Here is a 26465-nt window from a genome sequence, read left to right as displayed (position 1 = left end):
AGCACTCCTATTAGGATCTACAGTATGTTTAGACTCTCCAAAATGGAGTTGATGGGTGCTTTAACAAAGGTACTTGAATTTGTATAAAAACTCTATAAGTGCTTTGTAGAAACTTACTGTACACCGTTTTATACAAGCTAAAGTCCATATGCACAAGGTCTTACTCAATAGGCCCCTTTATGTATAGGTGGGTATTCTATATTGCCCTTAAAGATACCCATAGACCTTAGATGGCAACCTATGGTCCTGGCCAGTTTCTGATGAATCAGGAACAATTTAAAGTGGTGATTTTCTGATGGGCCTCACTGGGGACAGTGGGGGGACGAATAAATGGACTATAAAAAGGTTGGAAAACCTTTCCCAATCAATATGGCTTCCCATAAGAAAAAAAGTCAGTGCCAGGACTGAACGTTTGCCTCACCTTCTCTTCTTCACTTTATTGTCCTAAGCATTTGACCAGAAAAGAACCAGAAGGTGGATAGAAAAACACCATAACATGGTAGGAATGAGCATGAACATCCCACTATTTAACACCTCTGGCCATTTTTTTCCCCATCCATCAGCATTACATCTTTCTCATTCCTAGGTTTATGCTAGAAACAGCAGAACATTAGACTCATAAGGTCAGTGTAACATTTGCATTTTAATATGGATTGTGGTTTTTATTTTGGACAACACTCCAAGAGCAATAAGTATCCAATAAGATATTTAATCAGGCCAAGTGGTTGTGGCTTCCATGCTGAGGAAAGTTTAAACAAATAAGAGAAAGTACTTTGAAGTTGTGTTCTGTACAACTTACCCAGGCATGCCCACGGCTCCAAGTGCCAGTGATTTAGGCACAGATTCAGGCCAGGTGGAGGGTAATGCATGTAGTGCTTTGCCATCTGATATGAAGTGTGTTGTCCATCCAGCCTGTGCAACATAGTATCCTCCCACTGGGAATTTGGGATTTTTACTCTCCGTTACCCTACAGAATAGTAAGCAATGCTGAGAGAAGAAGTGTACAATACATACTAAAAAGGAGGCACAGCAAAACCAATATTAGCCAACACGTAAAGCAAATCTGTGCTCTGTCAGTCCAGGGTAAAGAAATAAGTTTGCTTTATTGCCCCCCCCCCCACCCCAACCCCACATACTCCTGTTATCTGCTACCAGGAATACAGAAAATAGCCTTTATGCCTTGGTATGGAAGAGCAGGTGACTCACTTCCTTTTACCTCCTGTTACATGCACTGGTGCTTGGTAATTAAAAAAAACAAAAAAAAAACAAAAAAACAAAAGCAGGAGTAATGAATTTCAGGTAAGGTATATTTTTTATATAGTTACGTTGAACCAATGTAACTATGTATATACCATGCCTGGCCTATGCCTCTGAAAGCTGGAAGTCAATGAAGTAGGCTCCAGTGATCTCCACTTGCTTTAGGGTCCCGTGCTGAGTGGCTGGCCTGCTGCATTCTGAACACAGGGGACTGTGATGTCACCACCCTGCATCAAATCAGAGGACACTTTGCATTCTATTCAGAAAAAGCATTCCCTGAATGTCACCTGTGCAGAGTGGCTGACCTGTGCTCACAACACATCAGGCCAGTCGCTCAGCATGGGACTCGGAAGCAAGTCGAGATCTCTGGAGTAGCCATATCTCCTTCAGCGATTTCCAACTTTCAGGGCCATCTGCCAGGTATGGTTTAAACTTCGTTATATTGGTCCAAGCTGGACCATTGTTAACTATGTAAAAATATACCATGCCTAGAATTTATCCATAAAGGGTATTATAAACTTTTGAACGTTTTAGCTAGCTATTAGTGTAGTTATATACCCTGTGTTTGTATGCATTACATTGTAATGATGGGCTCACATGTTGTGGCTGCAGTTTGTAGTGTCATGACTGATCAATTCAAATATCAAAAATAATACAGCGCCAAAGATACAATAAATATTAAATGACCCCTGCTGACAAAGTCCAATGAGTGACGCAATGTTAATATGTAAATTTCTACATTTATGTGCACAAATATCTATTTTGCACGTTTACAATGGATTAAATTTTTTTTTAAATACCACTGTTTTACACCTGATTTTTGGGAATTATTGGGTATCAATATTTATTAATTCAATTATTAATTAATATTTATTGCATCTTTGACGCTGCATTATTTTGAATATTTGGTCTGATATTTGTGTTTAGTGAAAACACTAAATGTATGCTGCCATTGTGGTGTAATTTATATTCACTTGGGATTGCGCTGATTTTATTGTTATTTATATGGCTGATCAATCCTCTATGTCTTTGGTTTGTTCTAGTTAGCCTGTCCCTATTCACCAAAAGAGACAAGACAAATTCCTTCTCCGGGTCACGCAACGTTCAATGCCTGCACTGCCATCTGCTTTGTGTTACATCACAACATTTGGGAATGCTAATGTAATAAAAAATAAATAAATAATAATAATCTTTCAGCTGCATCAGAAATCTATGTGTATGCTCTGCCAGCTTGTGACTAGCAGATCTAAATGTGTAGCTAGCTTTTACTTGCACTAAATTGAGGGACCCTGGGATCGTGGGATATGTAGTTTACTTACAGAAAATGTCAGTTATCGTACTACAGACAGAGGTCATGCATTAACCTGTGCAGTACCTTGCCATATGCCCCACGTTTAAACATAAACAAGAACTTCTGACAAAAGAATGTGAAGGTTGAATAGATTATAGGCTGTGTGTACAAGGCAACAAATGACACTATAAAACTACATGATAAAAGTCTTATGCAGGTGAAAAAACACAAAGTGCAGGTAGGAAGGTGTATAATGTGACAGACAACTAGGATTATAAAGTGAAAGACAAAAAGGAGCAGGAACCAGAGAATGGACCATAGACCAGAATACTTCATTTACAGAACAGATACAGATTCGGAAAACCAACAGGAAGCTTTCGCTCAGGTACTGTTCTTTATGTGTCGTAATAGAAAAAAAATAAAAATCAAAGAACCAGGCCACACTCCATGGAACTCCCACTGGTAAGTTTCTTGTGTATAGCTAGCTGTTGGCACAGTCCCCACCTCTATGCCACAGCTCTGTTAGGAAGGGCGAAACCTAGGGCTTAAAAGCGGTTGTAAAGTTTTTTGTTTGTTTTTTTTTAATTTTTTTATTTAAATGGCCCCCCGTGCAGTCTTAGGTCACAATGTAATAGTATGCACTGTATACTAGTACGTTATGACAGACTTATCTGTAGACAGTGCCCTCCAGTGCTGCGCTGATGAGGCTCTCCTTGGTCTCCGGCAGCTTCCATCTTCATCTGATCCTCTTTCTGGGTTCCCAAACTGCAGGCACTTGAATGGCATGGCTGCAGGTGACGTCACATCACCGTGGCACGCAGAGCAGGCTGTAAATGTGGTCTGAGCTGCACATGTGCATCTCAGATCACATTACCCGCTGACAGGCATGGGGGGCATTTGTGACAGAAAAGAACACTCTTCTGTCTCTTCTGTTATAAAAAGCCTGCCTGTCAGTGGATTTTCTCTTGTAAGAGTTTACAACCACTTTAATCAGAGTTAATGACCTCTATGATTGAGCCCTATAAGAAGCCAAACACTTCACAGGGCATGGCCTAAAGGCAGGGACTGCGGCAACAGCCAGCTATAAAATACACTTACCAGTAGTTGCTCTGTGGAGTGCAGCCCCATTGTTCGATTTTGCTGGGCTTATGCAGAAAGCTAAACATTCAGTTGTCATAACTGTGCAGGCTAACCTAATACTTCTATTTTTACCTAAAGTGGTTGTAACCTTCAGACCTGAAATATTAACAAAGCACATCCCACGATAGTGTGATAAGAGAACACTAATTAAGAGTAGGGATGATCGAACGGTTCGGGTCGACCATCGGTTCGACCCCCGAACATTGACTGTTCAAAATTCGGCTGAATTCTTAACTTTTTGCGGAAAAAGTTCGGAATTTGGCAACCAGAACCGACCAAAATGCAATGGGACAGGAACTGGGCTTTAAAAGCCTGTGATTGGACCAGAAACATCAGTAAAAGCCAATTGAGGGGGCAGGAGGATGCTAGGAATGTGATTGGAGTGACTAGGGGGTCCAGAGGCCAATCAGTAGTGAATACGCCCCCCAGTATATAACATAGCCCCGCCAAATTTCTAGCACTGTAATACAGGGGCTGTGGAAGAGAGTGGAAGCAGTTCTGTTACTCCTGCTGCAAAAGTGTCATTTAGCAATTATTAGTGTGAGGAAAGGGATATCTAGTGTAGTTAGGGTACTATATACCACTATAGTTAGATTCAATAATCTAGTTTCTGTAGGGAAAGTGTTAAGTGTCAGGGTGACCGTAGTGTCGTTTAGGGTGAACTGACTCTGACTGCTATGCCAGGGTGACCGAATTCATCCATGTCAGGGTGACCGCCAGAGAAAAAAGATTGTTTGTCTTAGCATTGCAGTAGAGCAGGGATGGGGCTCCGCTACTTTCACACCTGGGCGTTTTTGTTTCAGGCGTTTATTGGGCTTTTTTGTGGACGTCTTTGGAGGCAGGCATGACATGTGAACTTCTGTGTAGGGGTATATATACACACACACATATATGTATATATACACATACACACATATAGGTGTAAAAGTAGCGGAACCCCATCCCTGCGCTAATGAAATTATTTGCAGGGATAGGGTTCCGCTCCTATCACACCTGTATGTGTGTATGTGTATATATACATATATGTGTGTGTGTATATATACCCCTATACAGAAGTTCAGATGTTATGCCTGCCTCCAAAGACGCCCAAAAAATGCCCAATAAACGTCTGCAACAACACACCTGGGCGTTTTTGTTGCAGGCGTTTATTGGGCATTTTTTGGGCGTCTTTGGAGGCAGGCATGACATCTGAACTTCTGTATAGGGGTATATATACACACACACACACACACATATATGTATATATACACATACAGGTGTGATAGGAGCGGAACCCTATCCCTGCAAATAATTTCATTAGCGCAGGGATGGGGTTCCGCTACTTTCACACCTATATGTGTGTATGTGTATATATACATATATATGTGTGTGTGTATATATACCCCTATACATAAGTTCAGATGTCATGCCTGCCTCCAAAGACGCCCAAAAAATGCCCAATAAACGCCTGCAACAAAAACGCCCAGGTGTGGGGCATTTTTTGGGCGTCTTTGGAGGCAGACATAACATCTGAACTTCTGTATAGGGGTATATATACACACACACATATGTATACATACACATACACACATACAGGTGTGAAAGTAGCGGAACCCCATCCCTGCGCTAATAAAAATTCTAAGAAACATTTTTTTTTCTGGTTCTGAACATGCTACAGAGCTGAAACTTCACAGGTACACTTTTTAGACCCCCCAAGACACTAAATCCAAAGAAATCTCTTTTTTTTTCAATAATTTTTTAAATAATTGGCTCTCTATCAAAAATGACAATTTTTAAGAACTTTTTTTTGTGTGATTAATAGTCCCTGGGGCATGACCCAGAACCCTAGGCACTTTTTAGGGGCATTTATTGGGTTTTAGGGCTTCAAAATTGTGTTTTTTGATTACCGAAGTTCGGGTCCCATTGATTTCAATGGGGTTCTGGAATCCGGACCCGAACTTTCGGGAAGTTTGGGTGTTCTGGTCGAACCAAACTTTTCAAAAGTTCGATCATCCCTAATTAAGAGCACCAAGTGAAAATGCTGTCTGCTGCTTCATTCATTCAGCATCAATCACTTCTGACAAAGTTGTTCTGACACCAAGAGAAAAAAAAAAAAGGTTAAAGGGAGGAAGCAGAGTGACAGCCTCAGCTCTGTTCTGGTACGCTAAGTGGAGGGGTGTGTGTCAGTTCCCTCCAATCAGCTCACAGAGCTCTTCTCACTGAGTTCTGTAGAGTGTAACTTCGGCTCCCCGCCTTCTTTTTTCTGACAGCTCAGATAAGCTTTATGCATTCTGGACTTTGAACAGCTTCACTGGGAATATGGGAGGGTTTACAACCACTAGGGCGTCAGGGGATCTAAAACCACTTGAAGCCTGCTGGTTCACCGCACACACTGTAAGCTCAGAAGATGAGGACAGTAATAAAGCCTGCTCGGGCTAACAACTATCAGACATCAGATTTTCATTGCCCCAGCACTGGCAAGAGAAGTTCTTTAATACATATTCATTGGTCAGTGGTTTGCAAAATTCCAGGAATGAACAGGGGCTTTGAAGGAAACCAGGCCCCAACCTCAAAACTCCAATATGTAATAGCACAAAAAGGGCTTCAACTCCTATACTTTCTTTAAAAGATAGAATCAGATCTTTTTTTTTTCCTTGTGTGAAGGTGGAAATTTACCTGGCAACCTGGCTTCCTATCATAACGTCCCCTTCCTTCATTATTCGTCTACTGTATGGTCTGTGAGAGGCAAAACAAGGCACATGACATCAAATTAAAGCACTCTTGTTTCCAACATAAAATAAAATCCACCAAAGTACACAAAAAATGTCAATGGAATTAAAAATATTTTGAAATTTATTATAAAAATCGGATCTTTATTACCAAAATATGCTATAGGAGTTAGACCAAAGTAACATTGGAAAAGGTTTTAATTTATTTTTTCACATTAGCATGGGAAGACTGTTAATTAAGGCAAACCTATATCCTCCCACCAGTAGTTATCTAATCTGTAGCATGAAAATGGAAAAACCTGGGTTGCTTTAGAATGCAAAACAGCAACCAGTTTTGTGGCCATGCTTTGATCTTCCCATCCTGCTCCTCCGGACCCCCAATTGCCCACATATTGTGATGGGTGACCTCAAAGCAGAGTTCCAGTAATTTTTGTGTTTATTAACAGTCACCAGCTATAACAAATATAGCTGTTGACTTTTAACACACATTCACCTGTCCCACGATTCAGCGATGTGGCCACCCAAACCCTCTGCTCTCTCCCCGACATTGCAAGTTTGGGCACTCGACTGACAGCTTGCAGCTTCACAGTCGGGTGCACACTGCGCATGCAGGAGTCGCGCAGCGCCTCCTTGAAGGTCGGGCAATCTTCTGGGACCTGTGATGTGTCCCAGAAGACTGCAGGGAGTGAGGGGGAGAGGAGAACTTCCGCTCGAGTCGCCTAGGTGATCCGAGTGAAAGTGGGAGCAGGTACCTGTCAAAACTAGGTACCCGTTCCCTCCTCTAAAAAAAAAGACATGCTAAAATGTGGCATGGGGGTGTGTGGGAGAGTGCTTAAAGCAGAACTTCCCCTTTTGGGTGGAGCTCCGCTTTAAGGACCATTAGAGAAGCATTGGAGCAGAAAGCCACATTAAAGTAGAACTATAGGCAAAATGTTTTTCTTCATTTTGGATATAGTAAGGAAGGGTTATAACCCTTGCCAGATTTTTTGCCTTCTGTGTCCCATTGCAGAGATTTCCCTCCACTTCCTGTTTCAAAGCCAAACAGGAAGTCAGAGGAAATACCTGCAAATTAAGGGAATTCCTTGGGGACTCCCAGGTCACCAGAACTAGTGCCCCTATTGGAAGATTTCCCCTCTTACTTTTCTGGGGACAACCCAAAATTTACTTTACTTTCATTTTCAATGATAATTGTAAGCAGAACAAAGAGGGTGAATCTCCTTGACAGGGGCACAGTCAGCAATAAACACTGACAAACATTCTAATCCATCTCCACTGCACCGCACTGCAGAAGGGTTTCCCAGACTTTTTAGCGCTATGAGCGGCCCGAGTACAGGGACTGGGCTTGGGAGAGGCTTAACCCAGCGGAAGCTGCCAGATGGTCAGCAGGTAAGGACATACTGCTACTCTTCACCAGTCCAGAGGTATGAGGAAAAAAAGGAGAATGCTGGGAGTAGGGGGCGTCTTTCTTTTAAGCTATTCACTAGTCCTGAAGGCGGAGTAGAGGCGGAGCTCTATCACAGGTATGCTGCCATGGAGGCACCAGGAAAAAGTTTTGCCTTTAGTTACACTTTAAAGTGCTTATAAAGACTCTTTTTTTTCTAATAAAATAACAAACAGGTTATACTTACCTTCCCTGTGTAATGATTTTGCACAGGGCAGGCCAGATTCTCCTCTTGGGTCCCTGGCTGGAGCTCCTGGCCCCTCCCACCTGTTGAGAGCCTGCACAGCAGACAGCTTGCTATGGGGGCACCCAAGCCAAGCCGCAGCTCCGTGTATCCATTCAGACACAGAGCCGCAGTTTGGCCCCTCTCTCTCATTGGCTGAGTTTGATTGACAGAAGTGGGAGCCAATGGTGCCACTGCTGTGTCTCAGCAAATCGGGAGGGAGAGTCCTGGACGGCCGAGGCATTCGTGGACATCGGAATCAAGATTGGGCTCAAGTAAGTATTAGGGGGGCTGCTGCACACAGAAGGCTTTTGATTTTAACCACTTGCCGAACAGTCACCGTATTTTTACTGTGGCGGGTCGGCTCTGTTACGAGAAACGACATACCTGTACGTTGCTTCATGTAGCAGATAGGGGTGGTGCGCTGCCGGAGGCACACACACGCGCCGATTGGCTAGAGGGGGGTGCCAATATAAAAACACAGCAGACCGCTGTTCTGTCACTGAGGAACACAGGGATCCTGTGTTCCTCCTATTTAGGAACACAGGTCTCTGTGCATCCAGTGATTACCACCCCCACATAGTTAGAAAGCATCCCCTAGGCACACATTTAACCCTTTGATCGATCCTGGGTTAAGCCCTTCCCTGCCAGTGTAGCTCAGATTATTTTAATAATGTCACTGGCCCCCCCAAAAGTGTCAGTTAAGTGTCCAATCTGTCCGTTCCAACGTCGCAGTCCCGCCAAAAATCGCTTATCGCTGTCATTACTAGTAAAAAATAGATTCAAAAAATGACATGAATCTATCCCCTAGTTTGTAGGTGCAAAAAAATTTTGTGCAAACCAATCAGTGCAAACCAATCAATATACACTTTTGGGGATTTTTTATTTTTACCATTTTTGATTGGGAAGGTTTTTTAGCAGAAAGTAAAAAAGTTTTCTTCCTCAGAACTGTCGCTGTTTTTTTGTTTATAGCGCAAAAAATAAAAATTGCAGAGGTGATCAAAAAAAAAAAAAAAAAAAACCACAAAAAGAAAGCTCTATTTGTGGGGAAAAAAAGCACATCAATTTTATTTGGGTACAGCGTTGCACGACCGCGTACTTATCAGTTAAAGTAACAGTGCCGTATCGCAAAAAATGGCCTGGTCATTAAGGGGGGTAAAACCTTCCAGTTCCTACATGGTTAATGCATTTACCTGTAAAGAAAACCTTTCTGACTTTACAACCATTTTAAGTGTGATGGTCCTGATGCTTTTTGGATTAAAAAAGTGAGGGTACGTTCCCCTAACTGACCTTTGGATTAAAAAGGTGAGGGTACGTTCCCCTAACTGACCTCAGACAGCAATAAAGTTTTACAATAGGTTCTAATTTATCCTCAATGTAGCAAAACTTGGAATGAGGCACCATTCCTACCACCGACAACTATGGTTCACTATTCTTCCCTTGAACACCAACAATCGGGCACTGCTTCTCCAACTGACACTAGTCTTATCACTGAAACCAATCATAGAGCACTGGTTACTCCCACGGACGCCAGCACATTTTCTAGTCCCACTGGCCACAGTCTGGCCCTGCCTAAAGCCTGAAGGACAGTAAACTGGCCCTTTGTTTTGAAAGTTTGGAGAACCCTGTACTACCGAATTGCTACAAAGTTTGGAGAACCCTGTACTACCGAATGGCTACAATGTTTGGAGAACCCTGTACTACCAAATGGCTACAAAGTTATAAAACATCTGATATATCAATCTGACATACCGAGGGAACATAATACTAGTAATAACCTAACCTTATAAAGAAGCCTGCTTATGTTTCTTATGAATCACAGTAATTAATAAAAACACAACTGTCTCTGTTGATATAATTTACCTCATGTATGGGTCCACACTCAAAAACACTGATTGCAGCAACAATTCTAAAGTTAAACAAAAAGATGATCAAATCCTCATTATTGATATACAAAAGCAGCTCCTAAAATTATGGTTTACAAAACAAAGCTTTGTAATTATTGGCTTCTATTGAGTCTTAGAATGTACAGCACAGTCGAATATAAATTTGCAATGGATTTTGATTTCTTTCATTTAGAATGGCTCCCCAAATCACCTCAATAGTAGCTGCCAACACAGCTGCAGTAAAGATCAATATAATACACTCCCTTCCCAGCAACTGCACCCATCACACGGATAGGCACATGACTGAGGAGTTTTATAGTAGGGGGGCAGAACACAGGGTTGGCAGAAAAGAGAGTAGTTTCCTATGATGCATGTGCTTCCCCTGAGGACTCTCAAACATTTTAGAGTTAAGACTAGGGATGATCGAACGGTTCGGGTCGACCTTCGGTTCGACCCGAACATTGACTGTTCGAGGTTCGGCCGAATTTAGAACTTTTTGCTGAAAAAGTTTGGAATTCGGCAACCAGAACCGACCAAAATGCAATGGGACAGGAAATGGGCTTTAAAAGCCCATGATTGGACCAGAACCATTAGTAAAACCCAATTGAGGGGGCAGGAGAATGCTAGGAATGTGAGTGGAGTGACTAGGGGGTCCAGAGGCCAATCATTAGTGAATACGCCCTCCAGTATATAAGATAGCCCCACCAAATTCCTAGCATTTTAATACAGGGACATGGAAGAGAGTGGAAGCAGTTCTGTTACTTCTGCTTCAAAAGTGTCATTTAGCAGTTATTAGTGTGAGGAAAGGGATATCTAGTGTAGTTAGGGTGCTATTTTCCACTTTAGTTAGCTTAAAAAATCTAGTTTCTGTAGGGAAAGTGTTAAGTGTCAGGGTGACCGTAGTGTAGTGTAGGGTGAACTGACACTGACTGCTATGGCAGGGTGACCAAACCCTTCCATTTCAGGGTGACCGCTATAGAGAAAAGATCGTTTCTCTTATGTGACTTACAGAGCAGCGATATGGCTTCTCGCCGGTCAGCCTGCTTTTTGCTGCAGGCGTTTATAGGGCTTTTTAGAGGACATGTTTGGAGTCAGGCATGACATCTGAACTTGTGTATAGGGGTATATATACACACACATGTATGTATATATACACCTACACATATATAGGTGTGAAAAGAGCAGAACACTATGCTTGCGCCAATTAAATAATTAACAGGCATATGGCTCTGCTCCTATCACACCTATATGTGTGTATGTGTATAATACATATAAGTGTGTGTGTATATATACCCCTATACACAAGTTCAGATGTTTTGCCTGCCTCCAAAGACCCCAAAAAAATGCCCAAAAAAACGCCTGCGCCAAAAAACGCCCAGGTGTGTTATTGCGGGGGTTTTTTTGGGCATTTTTTTGGGGCCTTTGGAGTCAGGCATGACATCTGAACTTGTGTATAGGGGTATATATACACACACATGTATGTATATATACACCTACACATATATAGGTGTGAAAAGAGCAGAACACTATGCTTGCGCTAATTAAATAATTAACAGGCATATGACTCCGCTCCTATCACACCTATATGTGTGTATGTGTATAATACATATAAGTGTGTGTGTATATATACCCCTATACACAAGTTCAGATGTTTTGCCTGCCTCCAAAGACCCCAAAAAAATGCCCAAAAAAACGCCTGCGCCAAAAAAAAACCGCCCAGGTGTGTTATTGAAGGCGTTTTTTTGGGAATTTTTTCAGGGTCTTTGGAGTCAGGCATGACATCTGAACTTGTGTATAGGGGTATATATACACACACACTTATATGTATTATACACATATATAGGTGTGATAGGAGCGAAGCCATATGCCTGTTAATTATTTCATTAGCACAAGCATAGTGTTCTGCTACTTTCACACCTATATATGTGTATGTGTATATATACATATAAGTGTGTGTGTATATATACCCCTACACAGAAGTTCTGATGTTATGCCTGCCTCCAATAACCCCCAAAAAATGCCCAAAAAAACGCTTGCTACAAAACTGGCAAGGTGTGAAAATAGCGGAGCCATGTCCCTGTTCTATAAGTGACCTAATAGAAACAATCTTTTTTTTTTTCTGGTTCTGGACATGCTACAGAGCTGAAACTTCACAAGTACACTTTTTAGACCCCCCCCCAGACACTAAATCCAAAGTCAAAATCAAAAAATCTCATTTTTTTTTCAATAATTTTTTCAATAATTGGCTTTCTATCAAAAATGACAATTTTGTGTGATTAATAGTCTCTGGGGCATGACCCAGAACCCTAGGCACTTTTTAGGGGCATTTATTGGGTTTTAGGGCTTCAAAATTGGTTTTTTTGATTACCGAAGTTCGGGTCCCATTGATTTCAATGGGGTTCTGAAATCCGGGCCAAAATTTCTGGAAGTTCTGGTGTTCTGGTCGAACCGAACTTTTGAAAAGTTCAATCATCCCTAGTTAAGACTACAGAAAATACTGGGGTACCTTAATGGGGCTCTGTAGCCTATGCATGCATTTGCAAATGTGCAAACTAAACCCCTGTTTTTAAGGATAATTTGGTTGGTTGCAGACTGGTCAGTAAGTTGAGCTGGGATTATCTTTGGTTTTGTTTGACATGCGTTGCCCTTCCATGTGCTTCTTGCTGTGAAGGCCAGTTATATGTGGGGGCAGTGGCCATTTGTTTGTACTGTTGGAATACACTGGACATCTTTGCTGCCATTGTGCTGGGTGTCCAGTGTGCCCCCAGTGCCTTTAAGGAGGGGTGGGCTCCCTCCAGGCTCACCTCTCCTATGCCCATCCATAATGATGCATGTGCTTCCACTGTGGATGTTTTCAAAATTTAGAGTTAGAACTACAGAAAAAACTAGGGTGCCTTGACGGGGCTCTGTAGCCTATGCATGTATTTGCAAATGTGTGCAAAGTAAACCCCCTGTTTTTGTACAATGATTTTAAACCTGCGCTTAGGAATTGTTAAAAAGTATAGTTAATAAAATGCAGCTGCTGCCCACTAAGTGAAAAACTTAGAACCATAAGTGAATAACCAGAAACGCAGCACTCGCAGGGTAAATGATAAATGAAATCAGTACATTTTAAATTATAAAGTCGATATGTGCAAAAAATGCTGAAGTGTATAGTTAATAGTGATCCAATAAGGTGCAAAAAAACTAAATATCACATAGAGGACCAAATATCATAGTGTGTCATAAGGTGCATATATAATAAAGATAAAAATCAATCAAACAAAACATTTCGTAGTAATAATGCTATACATATACATAAAGTGCTTAGTACTTGGTGCAAATGGATATATATTGTGAGAGATTAGCTCGGTGGTAGGCGTGGATGACCCCTTTGGGGGGTGCGTTTACACAGGGAGATAGCCGAGAAGTGGTAGCAAACAGTTTGGTTTATTCATGCAATTTTCTTCATCAGACTGCAAGCGTCAAAAACATCCAAAATAAAATAAAACACAAAATAAATCCTTGCCACTGTGGGCGGCTACCTTCTCACACACAGGAACCTATCTTAAGGAAGTCTGTCCCCAACCTACTGTTGGGCAGACTTGGCTGATCATACAGCAAACTCTCAATAGTCCATGTTTTTTTCTTCACACAACAAATATCCATTGAACATGTCCCTTTTCCTTTTCACATTGAACATGTCCCTTTTCCTCTACACATTGAACATGTCCCTTTGCTTGTCTCTTCACATAGCAAACATTTAATTTATTTCTTCCACATAGAAATAGTTCATTTTCTCACCTTGAGAAGTCTTCACACTTTTTACCCTCCTCAGCGCACATCGCTCCAGGAGGTCTTCCCCATGCCCACACCACTTCAGGGGGCATCCCTTCTCCCATGCCCACACGGCGTCGGGAGGTACACATGTGACTGTCCTCCTCTCCCCAGCTTCACACAGCGTCAGGAGGCAGCAATCCTTAGACTTCCTCTGGACAAATTATAGAGGCCTTCATTTCCTCATTCTGAACAGCTGAAGTCTGCAGCCGACACCCTATAGTAATTGGTGAATTTTCTAAACCAGGTGGAAATGTATCTCCTGTCTGTGACTACATCCACAGATTTACCTGACTTCCTGTCACAATATTAATCCAATAAAGTGCAACAATATATAAAAAAATCATATATCTGGTGAAAAGGTATATATATAATTAAAGTCCCAAAAAATTATTTGCTAGACGTGTGCCAGTTTCCAAAGTGCAATGGTGCTCCCCGCAGGGAATGCACTCACCAGAGCTCAAAAGAAAAAGAGCCTTTATGATATTTATCCTCCAATCATGGAAAGCATAGATCTCCTCTCCAGAGCCCCCAGATTTGACTCACGGCATCACTCAGAAAAAAATGGAGCCAGAAATAGTGAAGCCCGTAAAGAAAATTTATTCAAAATAAGGTTAAAACTACTCACATAGAGCCATAAGTTAATCAGCAAAAGAGATGAATAGTAAAAAATGCAGGTACAGCTCCGCTCCCGGAACACAGCCAGCTTGCGTTCCACGGAGACCAGGAAGTGACGTAATACGTTGACCGTTCACCAAAGTGCGTTGACGCATTTCACCCGCCTACATGGGGCGTTATCAAACACCTTTTTTATAATGCCCAATGTGCGTTATATATATGTGTTATATGTGCCCCATATATCTATAATAATATGGACTGGGAAATGTGTTAGAACTAAAAGATGCCACATTGTGTGATGGAAATGAAAAATTATAAACCTACAGAGGGCTGAATTTAAAGACACCCTGAAAATCAAGTGAAAAAAAAAATGATGCAGCAGGCTGGTCCATTTTGCTGAAATTTAATTCCAGCAACTCAAAATGGTACTCAGCAGTTCATGTGGCCCCCACATGCTTGTATGCATGCCTGACAACGTTGGGGCATGCTTCCAATGAAACGACGGACGGTGTCCTTGGGTATTTCCTCCCAGATCTAGACCAGGGCATCACTGAGCTCCTGAACAGACTGAGGTGCAACCTGGCGGAGTCAGATGGACCGAAACATAATGTCCCAGAGGTGTTCTTTTGGATTTAGGTCAGGCGAGCGTAGGGGCCATTCAATGGTTTAAATTCCTTCATCCTTCAGAACTGGCTGCATACTCTTGCCACATGAGGCCAGGCATGGTCTTGCACCAGAAGGAACCCAGGACCCACTTCACCAGCATAGGGTCTGGCAAAAGGGTCCAAGGATTTCATCCTGATACCTATTGGCAGTCAGTGCTCATCCTGTTCCTCCTTGCACAAAGGAGCAGATACCAGTCCTTTCTGATGGGTTAAGGACCTTCTGTGGCACTGTCCAGCTTGCCTAGAATCTCCTGCTTGCTCTTGAGAATGTGCTGGGGGACACCGCAAAGCTTCTGCCAATGGCACGTATTAATGTGCCATCCTGGAGGAGTTAGACTGCCTGTGCAAGCTTTAAAGGGTCCAGGTATTGCCTCATACTTTCAGCAGTAACACCGATAAATATCCAAAACTAGTGGAAAAACTGTCAGAAAAGATGGAGTAAGGAAAAAAAAAAATAGAAAAAAGGTCTTTGCCTCCACCTGTAAAACCATTCCTGTTTTGGAGGTGGTCTCATTGTTGCCCATCTAGTGCACCTGTTAGCTTCATTTATCATAGCGGAAGTGCGTCAACGCGTTTCACCCGCCTACATGGGGCGTTATCAAAGACCTTTTTGATAACGCCCCATGTAGGCGGGCGAAACGCGTCGACGCACTTCCGGTGATCGGTCAACATAATACGTCACTTCCTGGTCTCCTTGAAATGCAAGATGGCTGTGTTCCGTGAGCGGAGCTGTACCTTCATTTTTTACTATTCCTCTCTTTTGCTGATTAACTTATGGCTCTATGTGAGTAGTTTTAACCTTATTTTGAATAAATGTTCTTTACGGGCTTCACTATTTCTGGCTCCATTTCTTCCTGAGTGACACCGTGAGTCAAATCTGGGGGCTCTGGAGAGGAGATCTATGCTTGCCAGGATTGGAGGATAAATATCATAAAGGCTCTTTGTCTTTTGAGCTCTGGTGAGTGCATTCCCTTAGGGGGATTTCGAGCACCGTCACTGCGGGGAGCACCATTGCACTTTGGAAACTGACACTTTAATGATATACAGCACCTTTAGCAACACGTCTAGCAAATCATTTTTGGGGACTTTAATTATATGTATACCTTTTCACCTGATATATGATTTTTTGATATATTGTTGCACTTCATTGGATTAATATATATCCATTTGCACCAAGCACTAAGCACTTTATGTACATGTATAACATTATTACTATGAATTGTTTTGTTTGATTGATTTTTATCTTTATTATATATGCACCTTAGGACACACTATGATATTTGGTCCTCTATGTGATATTTAGTTTTTTGCACCTTATTGGATCACTATTAACTATACACTTCAGCATTTTTTGCACATATCGACTTTATCATTTAAAGTTTACTGATTTGATTTATTATTTACCCTGCGAGTGCTGCGTTTCTGGTTATTCACAAACCCCTGTTTTTAACCCATACTGTTAAGACAGATTAATTCGGTTGGCTGCAGGCTGGTCGGTAAGTTGAGCTGCAAACTCAACTTACCGACCATGTGCTCCTTGCTGCAAAAGCCAGTTATAGGTGAGGGCAGTGGCCATTTGTTTTTACCATGAAATCTGTCTTGCTATTGATTGGCAGCTCACAGCAGTGGGCAGATCCATAACTACTGTTCAGTCTAACATTCAAAACTAAAGGGGAACTGGCAAACTAGTCCCTTAGTTCCCCATCAGGCTCTACCCACCCAACCAAACAAAATATGGTGAATGAACCACCTTTCTCCTGCGCTCAGAAAACAAGGCTCCCCGACTGCTCTTCCCCCAGGACTTTACAGGTGGCTTCTCGGATGGCTACGGTCTTGCTACCCTAAAGGACTGGGGTAGTCTAACAGTACTGCAAACAAAAAACACAAAAAAAGGGCGCACCGACCTAGCGCATTATCCTCAATATTGGCTTTATTGTTATAACATAGAAATGGCTACTCACATACGCAGGTGAAAATCAATCATATCGGACTCAAAAACTTGAGTGTCAGAAGTAGTCCATACGAATGACCACCCACCCAACAGTTGCTGTGGCTGTGGGGACTAGCTTCACATCCGGTCTGCACCCCCTGTGACTCCAGTCATTTCCCAAAAATGGGCATTACCATAATTGGGGAGGTCATTACCCAACATCGTGGACCCTTTGTTTAAATTTAAAGTGGTTGTAAACCCTTACAAATACCCAATAAAAAGACTGGCCCCAGGTGATACACAGAAATGAAATAAATCCTCCTACATAAATTGTACTTGTTTATCTGCAGTTCCCTCTTCTCTACATCCTTTCAATGTCTAGAATTTAAAAAGCAGGTCTGAGCTGTCAAAAAAGGGTGCAGAGAGCTGAAGTTACACTCTGCAGAGCTCAGTGAGGAGAGCTCTGAGAGATGATTGGAAGGATAGATGGATGGTGTGCTGGAGCTGCCTTCCCATCACCTTTTTTTCTCTTGGCATCAGAAAAAAAATCTGTCAGATGTGACTCATGCTGATAGCAGCAATCAAAAAAAAAAAAAAAAAAAAGCAGCAGACACTTCATGCTCTGGATTGAGACATGTACGTGCTATAGAGGGATAGGCTTTGTTCAGATTTTATGTCTGAGGATTACAACGTCTTAACTTTTAACTGGGGAATCTCTTGGCTGAATGAGACTGGGGATAGAGCCCTATGCAGGAAACTGTCACATTCATCATAGCTTCCCAGCAGACACATGCCGGCAGGTTCTTAAAAGACCTACTGCTAGAGAGGTTTTATTAAGCCTTTATTACATTTTTCAGCTAGCCTGTTTGATGATGCACTGCATTATCAAAATCAGTGCAGTTACATTTTCTTGTGTGTAAAGGTGTGGGCTGCTTTAACATAGCATGGCATAACTAGATTGCAACACGCATCTCCATCTAGTGACCAGAATGCAGAGTGATTAGTGCCCCCTTAATGCAGAGTGATTAGTGTCCCCATCAATGCAGAGTGATTAGTGCCCCCATCAATGCAGAGTTATTAGTGCCCGGGAATTAGAGTGCCTCTCCCTCCCCTTCCCCTCCGGAGGCAGCCCAATGGTAGGGCCGGCCCTGGGCCCCCCGCCCAGGATCGGCCATGCAAAGCAGGGACAGTGTCCTCAGTCCGGGGACGTGTGGTCACCCTAGCACAGGGGGCCGGATCAGATGACTTCGGGGGCCGCATACGACCCACGGGCCGCAGGTTCCCCACCCCTGATATAAAGTAACAAAAAGTCAGAAGTCTTACCTCCATCTTGGAGTGCCGGAAGCGCCTTTTCAACCAGCTTGAAATCCTCAGGTTTTGGGGCACCGTCAAAGTGCTTCACCATTGTCCATGACTTTGATACAACCATGATTACTGACCTGTCATACAAAATAGATTATAGAAATACAAATGAGACATGTTACATGATAGATTAATTTATATGATCATCTCAATTGTCAGTGAATCGGATAACAATGGTACTAGTGACAATATGGAGGAGGAGGGAGGAAGGAGGACAAAGCATATTTAAACCCAAAAACAAAATTGTTTTTTTTTTCTTTTGCAGCTTACCAGTCTTTAGATGTGGTGGCTTCACTAGATTCTATTTTCAGGATAAAAAATATTCAGCAACTATAGACTATATCTGCTAAATATAATGACCTTGACACTACCTGTGAATTGATCTTATTTTTATTGTGTAAACTACTAGTCTAATCAACAATGATGTAATAGTGATGAACAGAAAAAAAATTGGATTTTTGGCTTACCAAAAAATCAATTTCTCTGATGTTCATTGATGGACACAGCTCCTTTTCTTGACCACTGGGTTATACTGCCCCTTACAGAAGTAGGACACTAGGCAGGAAAAAGCTTGACTATGCCTATGGCCCCGAGGGGTATACTCCCACTCTCAGCTATAGGCACACAGTTTTGTTACAAGCAGTGTCTGAAGAAAGCCAACTCCACAGGTGCTGTGTCCCTCAATGCACATCAGAAAAAGGCAAGTCAAAAATCCAATTTTCTCTATCGTTCATTGACGGACACAGCTCCTTATCTTCTTGACCACTGGGATGTCCCAAAGCGATGTCAAAACATTAGGGGTGGGAACAGCAAAAAAAAAAAAAAAATGGAGCTCAACCATAAACTGGAGCTCACCTGAAAAACAACTCAAAGAGGACCAGGTCCCCTAAAAAGCATCATCCACCTTATAAAACTTTGAGAAAGTGTGCACAGACGACCAAGTGGCCGCCTTGCAAACCTGCATCACTGACACCTGATGGACAGACGGCCCAGCTTGGACTAAGCGCCCGAGTAGAGTGTGCCTAAACAGGGAAAGGAAGAACCGGACGCCTAATTAAATAATCCTGAATCACTGTCTTTTGATAAAGAGTGATTAATCAGCGCTGACCAATGAAAAACTAATACCCCAATTAATAGCTAAAAAGCCAGATAAGGGGACCAATGGCTGCCAACATAAAAGTGCATTCACCTGACACCAAAAACAATCCAAAATTATATTTAAATTATGTAGCGCCAAAGGATAAATAAATAAATAAATAAATTCAATATACACAAATTGTGTCAATTAAAAAAATGTAAATATTTGTAAATGATTAAATAACTATAAAAATGTATCTCAAAGTGCAAGTGCTCCTGATGTGATAAACAATTTCAGGTGATAAAAACTATATCGGTGAATAAAACAATAGTTATAATAAATGACTGTTGTCACAATAGATGCTCGTGCAAGTAAAAGTCACGCATATGCATACACTGGTGTGAATTAGAAATAAGTGCACAAAAAGTTCATAAAAAATAGGTGATATCTTCTGTGTTAATATCAAAAGACCAAGTGCTGGTGCTTGAATACTAAAAAGTGCCTTGGTGCATAAATGGTAATGCTGGCCACTCACCTTCTGGTTTGGCTCACAAATTATAATGAGCTAAACCCGCTTTTTGCACACACAGGTGACAGTAGGTGTGGATAGGTGACTTCCTCCTGTTCTGCCTCTGTATAAAGGTACTTCAGGTAAAAAATCGGCAGTGTCGCTGACACACTGAAGGGGAGAGGGTGGTCTCCTCCTCACACTCCTCTCTCCATCGTCATGATGCGATACATGTGTGAAATAAATACAGCGATCTAGTGCTCTCTGTACCGTATACTTTATTGGGGGTAAATGAAACCATATCGCTGTCCATGCCCGCACTGGCTGAGTGCCAGTGCATGTGAGTGTTTTTTTGTTTCATTTACCCCAATAAAGTATACGGTACAGAGAGCACTAGATCGATGTATTTATTTCACACATGTATTGCATTATGACGATGGAGAGAGGAGTGTGAGGAGGCGACCACCCTATCCCCTTCAGTGTGTCAGCGACACTGATGATTTTTTACCTGAAGTACCTTTATACAGAGGCAGGACAGGAGGAAGTCACCTATCCACACCTACTAGCACCTGTGTGTGCAAAAAGCGGGTTTGGCTCATAATTTGTGAGCCAAACCAGGAGGTGAGCGGCCAGCATTACCATTTATGCACCGAGGCACTTTTTAGTATTCAAGCACCAGCACTTGGTCTTTTGATATTAACACAGAAGATATCACCTATTTTTTATGGACTTTTGTGCACTTATTTCTAATTCACACCAGTGTATGCATATGCGTGACTTTTACTTGCACGAGCATCTATTGTGACAACAGTCATGTATTATAACTATTATTTTATTCACCAATATAGTTTTTATCACCTGGAATTTTTTATCACATCAAGAGCACTTGCACTTTGATTGAGATACATTTTTATAGTTATTTAATCATTTACAGATATTTACATTTTTTAATTGACACAATTTGTGTATATTGAATTTATTTATTTATCCTTTGGTGCTACATAATTTAAATATAATTCTGAATCACTGTCTGTCTGATCCATCTAGAAATGGTCCCAGCAGAAGCGACCAACCCTTTCAGAGGTCCATCCATGAGTACAAATAGTGAGTATGACTTCCTAAAAGACTCTGTAGCTGCCAGGTACACCCTGATTGCTCAAACCACATCCAGGGAATGCAAGGCAATTTCCTTAGGATGTTCAGGCCTGGGACATAGGAAGAGAAACACAATATCTTCATTCAAATAGAAATCAGAGATGACCTTTGGAAGGAACGGACAGGGACAAAGAACCACTTCATCTCAATGAACCACCAGGTAAGGTGAACGACTAGACAACGTCGCCATCTCCGACACCCTGCGCGTAGCAGTAATAGCCACCAAAAAGGCCACCTTCTGGGACAACGCAAGCAGGTAAACTTCCCCAATATTTTTGAAGGGAGGTTTCTGGAGAACTGACAACCAAATTGAGGTCCCACTGTGGCAATGGAGACCGCACTGGAGGAGCCGAGTGTTACTTGGAGGAAAAGGGGGAACCCCAAGAGACTCATGCCAAGCAATGTACTTCTTCCTAGAGGTAGATTTTCTAGCCTTTAACAGTAGGAATCACCAATTTAGACAAACCTCTATCCTTCAGCACCTGGCTTTCAACTGCCAGGCTGTTAAAGCCAGCAACCGTAAAGTAGGATGGAAGATTGACCATTTGGACAGCAGACCTTCCCTGGGACGAAGTCTCCAAGAAGAATCGGAGACCAGGCATACCAGATCAGCCTATCAAGACCGGCGAAGACAGTTCAGAGCCCCTAGATGAAGTAGTCTGTGGCGTTGGCCAGAGGATCCCAAGGCCGTGCCACAAACCTCTGTACCATCCTATGATTGTGTACAGCAGAGAGGACTGGAACCAATGGTCTGTCCACCTTTAGAATGCCGGCTGCTTCCCAAGCCACCAGGACACTTCTTGTGCCCCCTTGGTGACTGACAGACCACGCCCAAGGCATTATCCGATTGAATTTGTACCAAACAACCCTGAAGACGAGCTGTTCAAAAGATCCAGACAAAGTCTGATCGCTCAGAATTCCAGTACATTACTCTTCCAGGGTCCAGTTCCCTTGAGCACACTCTGTGTCGAGAGTGCCTCCCCACCCAGGCACAGGCTGGCATCCGTGGTAACAACCATACAGTACAGGGGGAAAATGATTTCCCTTGTCCCCTGTCAAAGTGCCAGAAAGGAAGCCACCTCTAAAGACCGTAGATTCTTGTCCCATTTCACCAGAATCTGTTTCCAGAGACCTCGTGTGGAACCGCCTTGAAGGTAGACACCATCAGGCCCAGCACCCACATGCAAGCCCGGAGGGATGACCGCCTGCTGGACAACAGAAGCTGAATTGCCTCCTGCAATGTCTGGAATTTTTCCAGAGAAAGAAATACTCTGGCTGAGGCCAAGTCCAGAGTCAGACCCAGATAGTCCACAGTTTTGTGGATGGAACCAGAGCAGACTTCTGAAGGTTAAGAATCCAACCAAACTCCCTCAAGAGTTCGCAGAGTAATCCCCAAGATATACATCAGAGCACTCTGAGGCTCTGCTCGCAGAAGAACGTCCAGGTACCCCAGTACCGCGATCCCCCGCTGACGCAACAATGCTAGCAACAACGCTAGCAACAATGCTAGGGTAATGCCACAAACTGATAATGCTCCTCGCCCACGGCAAAGTGGAGGAAGCGCTGGAGACCGGCATATATTGGAATGTAGGCGTCCTTGATATCGATGGAAGCGAGAAAATCCCCTGATGTAGGGACACCACTACCGTTCGAATGGGCTCCATTCGGAACTTCTGTACCCGCACAAAGCAGTTTAGCGCCTTGAGGTCCAGAACTGGATGTACCTTGCCTTCCTTCCTGGGAACTGTAAAGAGGTTTGAGTAAAACCCCTGAAAAAGTTCCGAAGTCAGATCCGGAAAAATCATCTCTTGAAGTGAAAAGTCTGATTATTGAAACCAGCATAAAAAAGCTGTATTTTTTTTTTTTAAGAAGAATATTTTGGTACTCAACCCGTTCCCGCTCTCCCCAGCATCTCTTTAAAAAGTTCTGGATGCTGGGAAGTGGTAAAGATTAGCCAATCACATGACCACTGTGATTGCTTGGCACATAAGGCTCGTGGCTTGCCAGACCAGGTCCTCTTGGAACCTAGAGGTTCCTGAAGTGCTTTGATTCCTTGTTTTGAGAGGGATGAAAAAGGCCCCTTATGAGCCGAGAAGAATGGCCCACATCTACGACAGGGCTTCTTGCCCTTGGTAGCCTGTGGAAGAAGAGTACTCCCCCCCCCTGTGAGACCCTTAATGATGTCATCCAACAAAGCTCCAAACAGGCGATCCCCTACAAGGGGAAGATTAGATAAGGCCTGCTTAGAAGTCTGGTCTGCAGACCAGCAGTTCAGCCATATAATACACCGAAGGACCACTGCTGATACAGACATGAACATGTGATGGGCCAGAGCCCCCGCCCTCACTCCTCAACCGGAAATAAAGGTAGCTTTATTTAACCTGAAAACCAGCGACTCCACCACAGGTGGGACCATCACTTTTTAAGCAGGGAATTCTCATTAAAATACCGCATAGGAAAATGCTTAGGAACCAACCCATTGTTTTGTGACAATGTTGTCAAAGTAAGCTGAAAAGGGGAACACCCTCGCCGCTTTGCACGGCCTGTGGGTGCCAAAAGAGACTGGCGCCTCCAATGCAGAATCAGCTGCATCCTTTATTTTTAAAGTTTCAGTGTATCTACCAGCGCCTTTTCATGCGCGCTAGAGGAGCAGAGGAATCATCCTCACCATTTGAGCACTCAGGGTGCGTGGACGCATCCCCAATAAGGTGACTAGTGGCTGAAACAGATTCAGGATCTGATGAGACAGATGAAGCAGGGGAGGGCGGGGGGCGCTATATACTAAGCTCACCCGAAAACATAACAAATCAGACGAGGACCACCGACTGTGATCCCGCAAAGGGGATGCTGATCATGGGCCCACGAATAGAGCACCTACTGTACCCTGCGAAAAAAGGTACATATTTTAGTACATGTAATTTTATTAAGCGATCCTATTTTTAGTGTCTAATACGCATTTAATGGTTAGGATCAACCCAATTTTGGGCACTAGCTTCATGAATGTATTTATCTGGTTGGGCAAGCTGACTTGGGCCGGAACCCCATGTACACGCCCCTGTGGGGGAGGATCTAGGTCTAATCGCACCTGGTTAAAGAGGTCATTGTCAAGTATATTAAGCAAGGGCTTAGATATGGTCCATAGGCTCAAAGGAAGAGGCTAAGCCTCGAAACGCGGAAGCCGTTAAGCTTCAGGAGGACAATACACCCTTTGGTTCTGATGCTGATGGCAATATATCCATTTGATATGCTTGTACCAAGAACTTGTTTGTAAATATTTTTATACCTATCTAATAAAACCTTTGTGAAGGATAATGCACTGGCCGGTGCGCCCTTGTGTTTCTTTTTGAATTTTAGTGGTCTCAGACTACCCTGGTCATGAAAGGGGCTGCAAGGCTAAAGTATCCAAGAGAAGCCAAGTACCGGTAGAAGGTTTTCGGTAGCCGCATGAGCGTGGCTGGATGTGGTTAGAAGATTACATCTCAGGAGCAGAGGAGATAGGTGCTTTGCACCAATATTTTGTTGTGGTCACTCTGATGGTCCCGCAGCACGCGGTAAAAAGGGGCAGGTGTCCTACACCATAATGGCGGCATGGCTGCCATCAAAAAGGGTGGCGCCAAGCTGGCCATATGGTCTAGTAGGCCGCAAGCCGTAGCCTACATTTTTTGCACAGATCCCAGGCAGGCAGATGCCCAAAAGAAGAGTGGGGGCTTCAGCTAACCTCACTGGGGCCGCCTCCCAACAAAGGCAACTAGTAGGCCTAAATTTTCGTGGACACCCAACCACTTGGGCACGAGCCCCAGTGGAGCCGACCACCCAAGGGCAGCGGAGGGCGGATGCCCAAACGGAGGGTGGTGGCTTCACCCGCCTTCACTGGGGCCAACCCACATAGCTCGCGACCAGCAGGTCGCAAATTGGTGGCCTAAATTTTTTGCCGGATCCGGGCGCGTGAGGTGTGGACCTGCAGATGCTAAGCCATCCACTCCCCCAGCCCAACAACTGCAACAGGGAGCCCAGAGGACAGCCCTGCCCTAGTCACCAACCCACAGGGTGACGAGGAACCCTGCTCAACCCCCCATCACTCACCATGAAAAACCCTGCCAGCAGCAACTCCAACAAGCCCCCCTTAAGAGCATGTGGCAAAAGTCAGCTCATAACCTCACCCAGGGAAGGGGGGGGCCCGAAAGACCCACAGAGACCACCAAAATTTTAGAGGGGCTAGGGGTGAAGGAGGGGTACCCAAAACCCTCCAGGGGGGAACAGCTACTTACCATGCCAGAACAGGATGGGCACCGCTCCTGACAGACCACCGCTCCATCGGAATAGAGGGGGCGGCTGTCAGCCAGGAGAACACAGACTCAGACCAAGGCTAGGTTGTATGCGCCCTAGCGAGACGTTCAACTCACATGCCAGCCCTAGTCGTGGCCAACCTAGTGTGGAGCTGAGGTCTGCGCACACTCGCTGACCAGACTGGAGTGGGGACCCTCTGGATCTAGATTATCAGTCTGCCCAGGCCGGCAGTTGATTGTTTGGTTCTTGTAAGAATCTACAAAGATAAGAAAAGGTTTAAAAAAAAAAACCCACCAGAGATCTCAGCAAGGAACTAGGTCCTTACTCCTGACTAACCCTTTGATCGCTCTTGGTGTTAACCCCTTCCCTGCCAGTGCCATTAGTACAGTAACAGTGCATATTTTTAGCACTGATTACTGTAGTAATGTCACTGGTCCCCCTCCAAAAGTGTAAAAAAATGTCAGTGAGGTGTCTGATCTGTCCACTGCAATGTCCCAATCCTACTAAAAATCACTGATTTGGGCATGTGGCTGAGCAGCGGATGTAGTCGGACGTGTCCTGAGTCCTCTCCGCCGAGAATCCGTACAAGTATCCTGGAGACACAGTACAGGGCGGCCGCACAAAAATTCTTCTCCTTGGCACCATCCAAAGAGCCCCCCATTTATAAGGTGCCGGAGGATTCCTCGAGGGGCCAATCTGAGGCGGATGACACCGTCCCCTTAGAGGATGGACTCAGATCCTCTCCACACTGGGCCACAGTGAGTACACCTGCTGATTTATTCAATATGCCATCCATTACAACAAAAGCCTCAGAGGACTCGGAGCCCATGCGAGAGACATATTTTCGGCAGTTACCTCCTGCAATCTTCCATTACGGCCCTTACTAATGAGATAAGGGGGTCAAAGCTGACATTACATTTGTGCAGCATGATTTAAAGTGGTAGAAGGGAGAGTAAGCATAATTGAGGAAGACATGGCACCCATGCAAAAGAGATGTTAAAATACCACAGTCATCTTACAGCACAACACGCTGCGTGACTAGATGACCTTGAAAACAGGATACGGCGCAACAATGTGCGAGCCATAGGTATTTCTGAGAG

The 26465-nt window shown here is 43.5% G+C and overlaps 1 protein-coding gene across 1 annotated transcript in view; it reads right to left on the bottom strand.

Moving 5' to 3' along the window:
* The window catches only part of LOC309545023 (prostaglandin reductase 1-like), a 71264-nt gene extending 52850 nt beyond the window's left edge, over positions 1-18414 (bottom strand). Inside the window, exons 1-4 of the mRNA XM_082244126.1 lie at positions 18299-18414; positions 9924-9969; positions 6344-6403; positions 800-967 (exon numbers count right to left, since the gene is read on the bottom strand). Of these exons, the coding sequence (XP_082100252.1) occupies positions 800-967; positions 6344-6403; positions 9924-9969; positions 18299-18404 (380 nt within the window). The 5' untranslated portion in view covers positions 18405-18414. The remainder of the gene's footprint in view (positions 1-799; positions 968-6343; positions 6404-9923; positions 9970-18298) is intronic.
* Positions 18415-26465: the final 8051 nt, after the last annotated feature.

Source organism: Pelophylax lessonae, assembly GCF_965119305.1.
Source record: "Pelophylax lessonae genome assembly, chromosome: 1".
NCBI classification, from domain to species: Eukaryota; Metazoa; Chordata; class Amphibia; order Anura; family Ranidae; genus Pelophylax; species Pelophylax lessonae.
The sequence above is the reverse complement of the archived record's forward strand: the minus strand, read 5'-3'. Positions and strand labels throughout refer to the sequence as shown.